The following is a 12,107-nucleotide window of genomic DNA, read 5'->3' as shown; positions in this document are numbered from 1 at the left end:
ACACGGAGTCAATGCTAAAAGCTAATGGATTTTTGTTTAGCATCAAATCATATTGTCTGACCCGCAGAAACATCCGGTTATGTCTTCTTCTGCAATCATTGTATTGTTGTCTGAATTGTCACACATATACCTTTACATGCGCAACACGTGGTCTGTATATTTTTATATTTCTTTATAATGAATTTTGCGTATACATCTACTATCAATATTTGTAATGAAATGTTAACTTTCCCATCTGATCGTTTTAATTTTGTAAAAAGATTACAAAATTGAAGAAAATGCTTTTGAGCACCATGCGCAAATCCATTCTTTTTCTCTTTCTCGCATTCATAAACAAAAATTTACTTGACATGAGTTAAAACGTCTAGTAATATGTATGCCTTGGATATATCTAAAATAAGGTAATATAATAAAACTAAACACATATTATTCTTTATTGATTTTAATTTAGTGAATAAGTTATGAAATAATGCACATATATACAACAAATTATGTAAATAAAATGAAACGAACTACAAAAAATGGGACTGCAACAAAAATTCTAGTGGGACGTATTGTTTAAAAAAAACTACAATCTTTTGATAAAAGAATGCTGTACATTTCTTGAACATTCTTGCAATTTCATTTCAAAATCTTTGAAACATCCTTAAATTTCAGCTCACCAATCAAGCATTTTGCATCAATGTTTCTTTTGCTCTTGCAGTTTATAAAAAAATATGGAACATATTTCAGTCTGCCTATATCTATATTTGAAAACTGAAGTTTACGTCTTTAATCGTTGAACTGTTTTGTCCTGAAGACATTCCACAATATTCTCATGGTATAACGCCTGTTTATCAACATTGCTAGGACATTGACGTAAGTAAGTATCTAACATTAGCAGGTTACTTTTTATATCGAACAATCAGAATCATTTAAAGAGTTATTCAGCTTCCAATATTGTCAAGTTTCTATTGCTTTCTCGTACAATTTATGGCGAATTTCATATAACAGAACTAACATTTATCAATTAATAAATAGCCATCCATATCGGAAACCATTAGTAAATATCATTTAACAATCAATTAGGTCACATATCAGCCAAACTAAACCCCTATATCAACTAAGAATCCATTTATCGTAGAACAACTCCGTCACAGGAAACGGAAAACTCTGCTTTCAGTAAAATATTACTAGTTTAAAAAAGGATTGACATCTTTTAAACAGTTTCAACATCCTAGTTAATGTAATATTTGTTTTCAATTTTCACATCGTAATGTGTTTTGAAGCCACTCCAAATGTCGTGTCTCAGAGCTGACAAACCACTCTGTGACATTCGTCCAGTAGTTCATAAAGCTTTTATCTTACTAAACTATCACCTCGTTCTCATCTAGTTCAATACCATGCACAAGGTTACCAAACGCGCTCGCGTTAGGTTTATACCTAGACTTCTGCAGCTCAATGTTAATATCTTTAACTCTTGTTTTTGATTGGACGCATTCTGACCAATCATTGGCGCCTGGAACAAAGTCGTCTTGTTTCAGCAGCCGCGTGTTTCCCATATCCTGACCATCTATGTCTGGCTCTAAGGGTCTGTAGCTATCAAAGTCCCGGTACTGTTTTGGTCGGATGTTGCGATTTCCCACCATTTTATCTTTTTCATAAAGAGGATTTTTATACCGCCTCAAGTTCTTGAAGTTTTCGAAGTTTTCATTATTTGTCCTTTCTTCTGTGAGTTCTGGTGCCTTAGTCCATCGACGGATGTCCTGACTTTGCCTACGGTGCCAGACAACAAGCAGAACAATCGCCACGCATCCAAGCAGTCCGATTAATGAACAAAGTAATGGTATCAGCAACTTTGCGTCTGCAATAAAGGAATAAACATTTGATATCAAAATAGACCTACCCATTTCATATATTTAAAGGTAATAATAGTTAATAGAAATTTGAGCTGGAATCAGTAGAATGGTGAATGTTTCAACATATTATACATATCCAAATTAAAGTCTTTGTTATGAAGAATACAGTGCGTTTAGCATAAGTCAGAATTAAAACTAATAAAGATGTTTTCTTGACACTTTATTTTATTTTATTCATGAGGAACAATGATTATTTACAATGTTTGATCAAATAATAAAAAGAGATATAAATAGAAAAAGACCTTTATTGTCACTAGAGGGCAATGGTGTCTCAACTATCACCTCTGTTATCGCAGCCAGCGACGGGTTTGGATTCTGCTTGCTACTGATGACGTCAGTTATTTTGTAGACAAACGCTCTAAGAGTTGTCTCGAAGTGTTTGCCATCATCATGATCTATTGACTAATATAAAGAAGTAACGGTTATTTTAATAATAACATTTAAGCATGAAAGACGTATATACATGTACATTCGTAATGGAGATTGTTGAATGTCATGAAAGAATAGAGAATAATATATTAGGAAATATATGATAGCATCAGAAAACTTGATAGCACAAAATCTTGACAGGTATGAGCTTTATAAAGAGAGCACACAGTCATTGATAAGGAAAGCAGATTTCATCAAAGAGCAGTGAATAATTTAAGAACGCGCGTTATCAAGAATTTGAAAAAAAACAGAATATAAAAAAAAGAGTACGAAAAGAGTATGTTATAATAAAAAAGAGAGCACGTTATCAATAATATCATAAGGAAAGAGGAGAGCACACTACTAGTAATAAGAAGAGCAGAATTTTGGATCGAACATAAGAATATAAATAATATGGACTTTTGAAAAGAATCATTTAAGCAAAGAAAGTATTCAATCAATATATCCTGTTATATATATGTATATCCTGTTAAGTAGAACAGGATATACACAAAGAGAGCATGATATCGATAAAGAGAAATGCATGAAATAACAACAGAGTGCATATAATAAAAATCAGGAAAACAGGATAAAAGCAAAGAAAGCACGGTTCAATAATAAGGAAATCTGAATATAGATCAAATAGAGCACGTCTTCGATAACAGAATAAGCAGAATATAAGTACAAAGACAACGCTATATATTATAAAGACTTTTTGAAAAGAAGAATATTAGCAAAGAAAGCATTCATTCTGGTCTCAGGAAAGCAGGACGGACTTTTTGTCAGGAGCAAAAAGTAATGAGGATAATCTGTCAAGATTTGAAATTGTTAGTGAAAGGTAGAGGGCAAAATGTTAACAAATATAATGTTAACATATCCTTATTTAAAAGCACATCGTATGCATAAAATGCAATCAAAATTTGTTCAAAATCAAAACACATGTATATGGAAAATTCATGATAAATTTAAAGACAGTTAAAAAGAGACGAACGAATTTTTCAAAGAAAATTTTACATCGACAAAAAACGTACATAATTTGTGAATCTTACCACCAGTACATGTAATAAATTTTCACTGGAATGTTCACTACAAGCCACAGTGATGACTGTTGAATTGTTCCATTGTTTAGAGGAGGCGATCCTTTCAATGGATATACACATGCTTTCAACTGATGTTCCCTGTAACAGACAGTTCAACACATAGAGAGTCAAGGGCTTACAGCTAGATGAGGACATGGAGCGTTTCTTCTTTAGATATTAGCTAACGTTACGCCGGACATTGCTGCTTTTACGAGCGCGTTGTTATTAACAGTAGCCAAGTATAATAATAGCATAACATATAAAGTTTAAAATGTTCATAATTATTGTTTTTGAGGTGCTAGCGTATTGATCAAAATAACATTATGTGTTCGAACAGTGTCATAAATGACGTCATATGACGTGTATATATATCTTAATAAATTTGAACAATATTACTAAAGCTCTTGTACTTACAATAGGAAGCTTCGAGTAATCATAGACAAGTGTTATCTTCGCACAATTTGCCTCCATCTTTCTATCAATTCCATAACAGAAGTGTTCTTTCGGGACAGAGGAAGCTAAGGTGTTACTCTTGGGCTGACAATCTCCCCAAGGTAAACATGGTGGTGTCAGACACGTGACGTGCTTCTGTATGACACAAATCTCGTCTGCAGCACATGGAATCACGTGACTGGTAATATTTGGAATTGATGCGCAGTTTTCGGGACCACATTTAAGCTAAAATCAAATTAACATTGAGGAAAATCATATTTTACTATCTATAAATACACACTTAAGATCCTAAATAAACAAATAAACAACAGATTTTACTTTTATTATGCTTTATCGTGACATCAAGCTTCAGAAATGAAACATTTATCAGAGTCATTACGGAAACGATGACATTCTGAGCTCGTGATATATTATGATACAATAATGCATGTATGTGATGGCTTCGTTAATTCGTATTCGTCACAATTACCTTATTTATGTTACCTTACCACACAATAGTATACTATAATATGCTGTATTGGAGAAAATGTTACATTATGCTTTATTGCAGAAAATATTACTTTACCCCATTTCGCCTTTTATAGTGTTGTTATTTCCTTTTTAGAATATTTATGTAAGCTCCTGAATTGTGTCCGTTTTGTGTATATTGTTTCTGTTTTGGGTAAGAAATACATTAAAAAATATTTCGACTTACTTCCTCGAATGAAATTTCTCCATCATCACACGAGTATAGTTTACAAGCGTGCCTCCATGATTTCCCAGACCGGAACGTCCGCCTGTTGAACACACAAGACTGGAGTGCGGGCTCGTGGCCTCTGACCATCTCACATCTGTCACCCGACCGTCCAACTGGACATATACATTTAAACACTCCAATCCCGTCTATGCACGTGCTCCCGAACGTGCACGGGTTTGATAGGCATTCATTTATATCTGAAATGTATACAAGACTTTGAAATTGGGTTATCTAGGCATATTAATATATGGCTTAAAAGCTGTACAAATTCTTTGTTTCAACGACATTTAGTCGTAAACAAAACGTAATTACCTTTCCATGTTCTTCTTTGAATAATGATTACATTCCATGTTCATGTTCGAAATGAGACACAATTATATACTCAAGTTTCAAATCCTCAAGCCATATATTAAATCTTAATAAACGAGAAATAATATTTTGAAACATGCGTTACATGCAAGGTGCTGAATTTAGGAAACTAGGAGTAACATTGCATGATTTACTCACTGACGCGACAATCAGGTCCGGAGAATCCTGCAGGGCAGTCACATGTATACCTGTTAATACCATCAACACATTTCCCGCCATTATAACTGAAGAAAAAAAACATGAAGACTTTTCGATATTAGTTCAGATTATGGCAGAATAGTGGGCAGAAACGTGACAGGAAACTTGGTTTTTACAAGAAGGATTATCGTAAGTTTAATTGAAGGTCCTTATTAGATATTAAGTAGTTTTCTCGGCGTCGTGTTGATAAATGTCGTCATTATGACTTCAAATTAGAAGTTAAACTGATACATTAAACAGCATGGAATGAGAACATTAAATTAATGAATGTTTGAATACAGAAATACTGAGAATTAAGCATGACAGAATTGAGATAAGAATGGTGATTTATTCACTTACCATGGAAATGGGTTACACTCATCAATGTTTTCTTGACACGTTCTTCCCTCGAAACCGAGGCTGCAGATGCACGTGAAACTGTCACCACTGTTAACGCACGTGCTATTATTTTCACAAGGGCTTATGTCACATGATCTTGCAACCGCTTAAAATATTAAAATAATATTTAGAAAAAGAATCTACAAATAGAAAAAGAACGTTTTTATGAAATTGGCTAAATTTTTATTACATTTTAATGCTCGTCAATAATTGAAACAGATTCAGGCGTTATGACAGTATGTTTGATACGTAATATGGAACATTAAAAATTTAACCACACAACTATAAGTAGTGCCACTACAGTGATAGTCATTTTCAAAGCTTAAGACAAACTATAAAGATGATCATGATGATAATAAAAAAAGTATTTGTATGTTAAGCTTACGTGTGTGACAAGTGTGGCCCTCCCAGCCACGTGGACATTTACACGTGAAAGTATCACCCAGATCCACACATCGCCCTCCATTTGCGCACGTGAATATATCACACTGGCTATCTCCTGTAAAATAACACGTGCATTGTCACTTACAGGAAACATTACCATCTTCAAAGCTTATTTAGTTATATTTAATTAAAGATATTCTATGCTCATCATTGGGTAAAATATTTTTTTGCAGAAATTTATTGAAATCTAGTACATTCTTCCTGAATATGTTTTTTTGAACAAAGTGAATGTATAAATTAAAGTTGGGAAGCTGCATTCTATAATTAATTTGGTCAATTCTAATGAAAACTGCCAGTTTTTATGATAGTATGTAATCATACTGTGATCACCTGTAGTGTGTAGAGTTTATTTTCATGAGACTGTATAGTAATTACAAATGTATCAGTTTTCTTCCAAATATCAAAATTTAAAGTTCAACTTTGTTGTAAAATTTTATTATAATTATAGAATTCCGTATATTTGTGTAACACTATTAGAAAATCACGCGTGCTCGCACACACACACATACACACGCCAAATTGTGTCAGTCACCAATAATTATTACGGAGGGTATCATAGTTCAAACGTCGGTACTTACTCAACGTGCAAGTTTTGCCTTTCCAGCCAGATTTACATTGACAGGCGTATCCAGCAACAAGGTCAATGCAGTTACCATCGTTACGACAAGGGTTAGGATCACAGTCGTTCTTATCTGAAAATAATCACAGCGAGTCCCTCAATTAGCTAATATGTAATCCAATCAAACTAGAGGGAAATGAAAAATTAGATAAGAAATAAATCTTTACTGATAGGAAAATTTTCAAAAGGTTTCTTAAGCACAGTTTTGGTGTCATAGGGTGAGAAAATTGTGCAGTCTCATCTGAACTCGAACCCGGGACAAATATCTTCTAACGATTTAATACCAACGTCAGTATTGACGTAAAGTTTAAAAAGTATACGTACTGATATTACATAGAGCTCCTTCCCAGCCGTCACCACATATACATTGATACGAGTTGATTAGATCGACACACGTGCCGGAGTTGTAGCACGGGGAACTTGAACAATCATTTATATCTAAAATGATAAAAAGTCAATATCTATTTAGCTATTTAAAAACGATATATTATAGTCAACCTTTTTATAAAGTGAAAAAAACTTGCCCATTTTTATCACAGTATTTTTATATGTTTTATGATTAATTTGATACAGATTGACTAAAATATAAATATATTTAAACATTTACTTTCGAGATCTGATATTGATCACTCTCATTTTAACAAATTTGTAGTAAACAAATGATGTAATCAATTAAATAACATTTAAAATGTCTATGAGACAACACGTTTTTTATTACAATCATCTTACTTTCGTGACAGTACTGTCCAGTAAAGCCTACTGCACACGAGCAATCAAATCTGCCTCCAGGTCTACTAGTACACAGTCCATGTTCCCCGCAAATTCCTGATGATATCAACTGTATTCCACCGACCATGTTACTGTTTGGTATTGACAGTGTGCAGCTGTCTATATCTAAACAGAAAACGAGAAAAAAACGATTATACCTTTCAGTCGATTCTAAATCAAACACTCAGTTAAGACCAAATCCTCCATCAAGACCAAATCTTTAATTAAGACCAAATCCTCGGTGAAGAGAAGACCAAATCCTAAGTTAAGACCATTCTCACAGTTAAGACAAAATCCTCAGTGGCAACCAAATCTTCAGTTAAGTGCAGACAGCATGCCACGTAATATTAGATTAGCATGTATCCATTTGTTATCAATTAAAGATGTTTCAGAAAGTGAATATACTGTATGCCATATATACAAAACACTACATCAATACAGATATAAATAAGGCCAAAATACAAAACATGGTGCATTTATTAGTACCATCTCGGAAACTGTAACAGAATACAATAACAAAATTAAGGGAAAAAAACAGGATTTCTTCGCTTAAGGGGCCTTTAAACCAATTTACTGGAACAGTTGCCTTGAATTTCCCTACCAGCTAGCCAATCATGACTGACTAAATTAGAAATGTTGAATTTCTATGGGCTGCATTTCTAATTTAATTAAACCAAAGCACTTCTTTTAAAAGTGCATGATGTTTTGATGCAGAAATAACATAATGCAATGTGTGGAGACTGGTCCGCTATTACATATATAATCGAAGTATCCAGAATTTGATATGTAGCTAACCCTAACCTTATCGCAGATGGCATTAATAAGTTTGAATACCTCTGAACTTGAAGAAAGCCTATTAATGGAACTACAAACGTATAATAAACGAGATAATATTTTATAATCTGATTATATTGAGCAGATTTGTCACTAATTGAACGTTACAGTATTTCTCTAACCTGACATTGAAATGCGATAAAAAAATTCTAATGTTGCCCTTTAATATAGTAAGATATATTGTAATTATCTTTGATATTTTTGTAATGAATACCCGGTTAATTGCCACTCTTCAAGCTTTTTGTGCATTAATTAAATCAGGCTTCAGAACTCAGTCTCGTGAGAAGCTACTCACGTGCGCGTTTGAACGAGATGTTTCTATAAATAACAACAATATTTCTTTCACTAGATATGATTGATTTGTGTTTTAATTTTCAATAGAAAAACAAAAGATGATAAACGAAAAATTCATAAAATTGATCTTGAATAAGTTCAAAAACTATATTTTATCTTATTAAACTATCTTCTTGGGCCTTTACGTCCACTTTATCCGATTCAGAACGCAATACCCTTACTCTATGGTTGACACTTGCACGAATTTTTTTTATATTATAAAAGAAACCGAAAGAACACAGAATTTCACCATGTCTGAAAAATAGGGGTCGTGTTTTTGTTTTGTTTTGTTGTTTTAATATTTGTTTGAAAATTTACTCAATAGTCCCTTCCCTCAATAATTTATGCTATAAACTTACTTTGTGCTATGATGGATTTTCTGTGCTGACAATTTTTTCCTGTGAAAGGATCGGTGCAATAACAGAAATAATCATCTGTTATATCATTTGTGACGAAACACGTGGCCCCGCTATAGCACGGATTCGGACTGCACGGATCAATATCATTCTGAAACAGTTTGCCAAGAACAATTATTATTACGTGAAACGTTTTATGTATCATTTAATGTACAACTCAACTCAGATGTAGTACGGTCCATTAAAAATTCAGAATAGTTTTCATTTCTTCATTAAATGTATGGGTTTGTCAATATCTTTTTTATTATACTACAAACACATAATGAGTTATGTAAAAGTCATGGATCTTATTGTTGATATCAGAAATATCTCCTGTGAATATTGTTTATGAGGACAGTCTTCAATAAAGGCACATTATACAAAACGGCTATGGGAGTTTTACATTTAAGAATTGAGGTATGATAAATATATACATGTATATTGCCGGTAACATTTGAAAGATTTTTGTTTTCAAATAATATCACCTGGCAGTTGAAGCCACTGTAACCTTCTGCACACTGGCACGTGTAACTGGCTATATGGTCAATGCACGTGCCACCATTGTGACAGGGAATGCTTTCACATTCGTGAATCTCGTGCTGACAATCTTTACCATCAAAACCCGGTATACACAAGCAGTAATAACCGTCAACTAGATCCTGAAAATAGAAAGAAATACATGGACTATTTGGACAAAATGAAAATCTACAAAAGGAAATAACGCGTGAAAAAGAATCTATAACTAACATATTAAGATGTTTAAACATGTACTGTATATGTGTTCCAAACTATGTTTTTATTACGTTTTCCATCAAGTAATGCCTTATGGAATATATTTATTTTACTTATCTTTCAAACTAATTAAGCACTTACCATGCAAATAGACAAATTAGCTACATGTAGATATATTTATATTTTATCGTTTGGTAAATCAGACAGGTTATTTTTCTTATTTTCTTTTTTTAGTCAGGAAAAAAGTTAGATCTCATTAACATAATAAATTCTTACAATGCACTGTCCTCCATTTTGACACTGACCGTGGCAATCTTGTACGTCTGAAATTTAACAAAACAAAATTTTAATTAATATATGATGACATCTGCTGCTTGTGTTCCTCAATATTGTCGTCTGCTACATTTGTCTGCTAATTTACAGAACGCCTCGTTGACTATATGTGTATGTGTCTTACAAATATTCATATACGTAATAACAGATTCTAATGCACTTAGATTTTATCTAAATCTCAAAATGAGCCGTGTCACGACAAAACAAACATAATGGGTTTGCGACCAGCATGGATCCAGACCAGCCTGCGCATCCGCTTACCAACCATATAACAATTAGAGAAACAGCATGGATCCTGAGCAGTCTGCGCGGATGCGCAGGCTGGTCTGGATCCAGGCTGGTCGCAAACGCACTATGTTGATTTTGTCGTGACACGGCTCAAATGTGATTTTCCTTTTTCTTTGCAAACAGAACCTGACAATGTTCAGATTCATTTCCGAAAGATTGTTTCAACGATAATGGATTCACCATATTTACATTAATTACGTCACGCGAGGTAAAAAAAAGTCATCTTGTTGCACTTACAATCATTATATCTAAGATGGTTGTTACATATAATTATGTGATAAAGATTTCAGCTTGACATTTTTCTTAATTAGAACCAAATAGGTACTTCAGGATATAATCTTCTCCGCCCAAAAGGAGAAGTAAATTCTATAATCCTGCGTTAACCTATGTTTACTTAGAGATTTCATTCCAAGAAATAGTCAAGTTGAACTAGATATTTGTTTTTAGGTCATGTATTCAAAGGCATTCATTAGAGTGTTTTATAACCATATTCTTATAGATTTATACAGAATAAAACTCCATAAAATATGTATAGTTTAACACAAGCAATAAACTTAACGACATAAAATTAACTATTTTACAAACATAAGTTTATTTCAATATTCCATTGGACCAAATGGCCCATGAGGATAAACAGACACATGATAAATGACAAGACAGTGTAAAGCATATACATACAATAACATGTGTATGTGGAGAAGGTATAAACATATAACATATCTTGCAAAAATATTTCTGACCTTAACATACAAAAGTTCCTGATTGCCTATCAAAGTGCAAAGCATTTGATATAATGAGCTTTAAAAGCTACAAATAACTATGAAATAAATAATAAAAAACACAGTAAAGTTGAATTACATGCATACTTCAAACATTTAATTTGTTCAACTGTAGAACAATTACATTCCCCGCCTCGGCATAGATGCAATGTTTATCTTAAAATCAATACTCAGGTTTCTGAGTTCAATACACTTTACCCTCGCAACTGTAGGTTCTAATCCCGCCAGTGGCTTTCGATTTTTTATATGTGAGGACACTTTCCAGGTCGGTGGTTCTACTCAGGTGTTCACTTGTACTTTAAATAATGTATTTCGGGGCGCCAACGTTTAAAACTAAAGCAATCTGACTAAATTTCAGATATACTTTTTTTCCTATTGTGTCAAGCATTATTTAGAAGCTGTCTTTAATTAAATTGGCTTGAAAGTCATCATGCTACCTTTATGTACAGTGTCGGAGTGATTTTAAAACAATTAAAGTGTAGTGGTCGTACTTTCAGAATGTCAAAAACATTCGGACATTGTGCAATGACAAAAATTGCCCATTTTGTAGGACGCATTCACTTGCCGGGCGTTATTTTTACGTTTTACATGACATTATCATTAGTCTCAAATCAAAGTTTGAAAATATTTACCCACTAATTACTTACTTATGTTACAATCTTTCCCGGTCCATCCATCTTGGCATAAACACTGATAGTCACCGAGTAAATCTTTGCACGTGTGCGCATGGACACACGGACGCCCGGAACATTCATCCGTATTGAGCTGGCACTGCGGTCCTTGCCAACCGGAGGCGCATAGGCACTCGAACCCGTTCACACGGTCGAAACAGGTCCCTTTGTTAAGACATGGATCAGAGGCGCATTCGTTGATTTCTGAAATTGTATGATTAAAACATTTCAATAGGTAAAGCAGAACTCGAACTTTTCAGTAAGAACCACTTACGAAATCATAGTTTTGTAACTTTTTATGAAAATATTCAGGTCAACGTCTTTTAATAAGAAAATATATGGTCCAGTATATATAGTTAAATATAAAAGATGTCACCATTATAGCAAATGAC

The 12,107-nt window shown here is 33.4% G+C and overlaps 1 protein-coding gene across 1 annotated transcript in view; it reads right to left on the bottom strand.

The window, feature by feature from the left end:
* Positions 1-502: 502 nt before the first annotated feature.
* LOC132716163 (protein jagged-1b-like) overlaps positions 503-12,107 on the bottom strand; it is a 30,049-nt gene continuing 18,444 nt past the window's right edge. The window contains exons 9-23 of the mRNA XM_060699364.1: positions 11,692-11,919; positions 9,921-9,967; positions 9,398-9,571; positions 8,877-9,024; positions 7,312-7,476; positions 6,907-7,020; positions 6,542-6,655; positions 5,905-6,018; positions 5,481-5,625; positions 5,082-5,167; positions 4,533-4,771; positions 3,800-4,063; positions 3,356-3,484; positions 2,141-2,300; positions 503-1,843 (exon numbers count right to left, since the gene is read on the bottom strand). Of these exons, the coding sequence (XP_060555347.1) occupies positions 1,347-1,843; positions 2,141-2,300; positions 3,356-3,484; positions 3,800-4,063; positions 4,533-4,771; positions 5,082-5,167; positions 5,481-5,625; positions 5,905-6,018; positions 6,542-6,655; positions 6,907-7,020; positions 7,312-7,476; positions 8,877-9,024; positions 9,398-9,571; positions 9,921-9,967; positions 11,692-11,919 (2,624 nt within the window). The 3' untranslated portion in view covers positions 503-1,346. The remainder of the gene's footprint in view (positions 1,844-2,140; positions 2,301-3,355; positions 3,485-3,799; positions 4,064-4,532; positions 4,772-5,081; positions 5,168-5,480; positions 5,626-5,904; positions 6,019-6,541; positions 6,656-6,906; positions 7,021-7,311; positions 7,477-8,876; positions 9,025-9,397; positions 9,572-9,920; positions 9,968-11,691; positions 11,920-12,107) is intronic.

The sequence above is a fragment of the Ruditapes philippinarum genome, unplaced genomic scaffold, assembly GCF_026571515.1.
Source record: "Ruditapes philippinarum isolate M1 unplaced genomic scaffold, ASM2657151v2 ctg128_1_1_1_1, whole genome shotgun sequence".
NCBI lineage: Eukaryota > Metazoa > Mollusca > Bivalvia > Venerida > Veneridae > Ruditapes > Ruditapes philippinarum.
The sequence above is the reverse complement of the archived record's forward strand: the minus strand, read 5'-3'. Positions and strand labels throughout refer to the sequence as shown.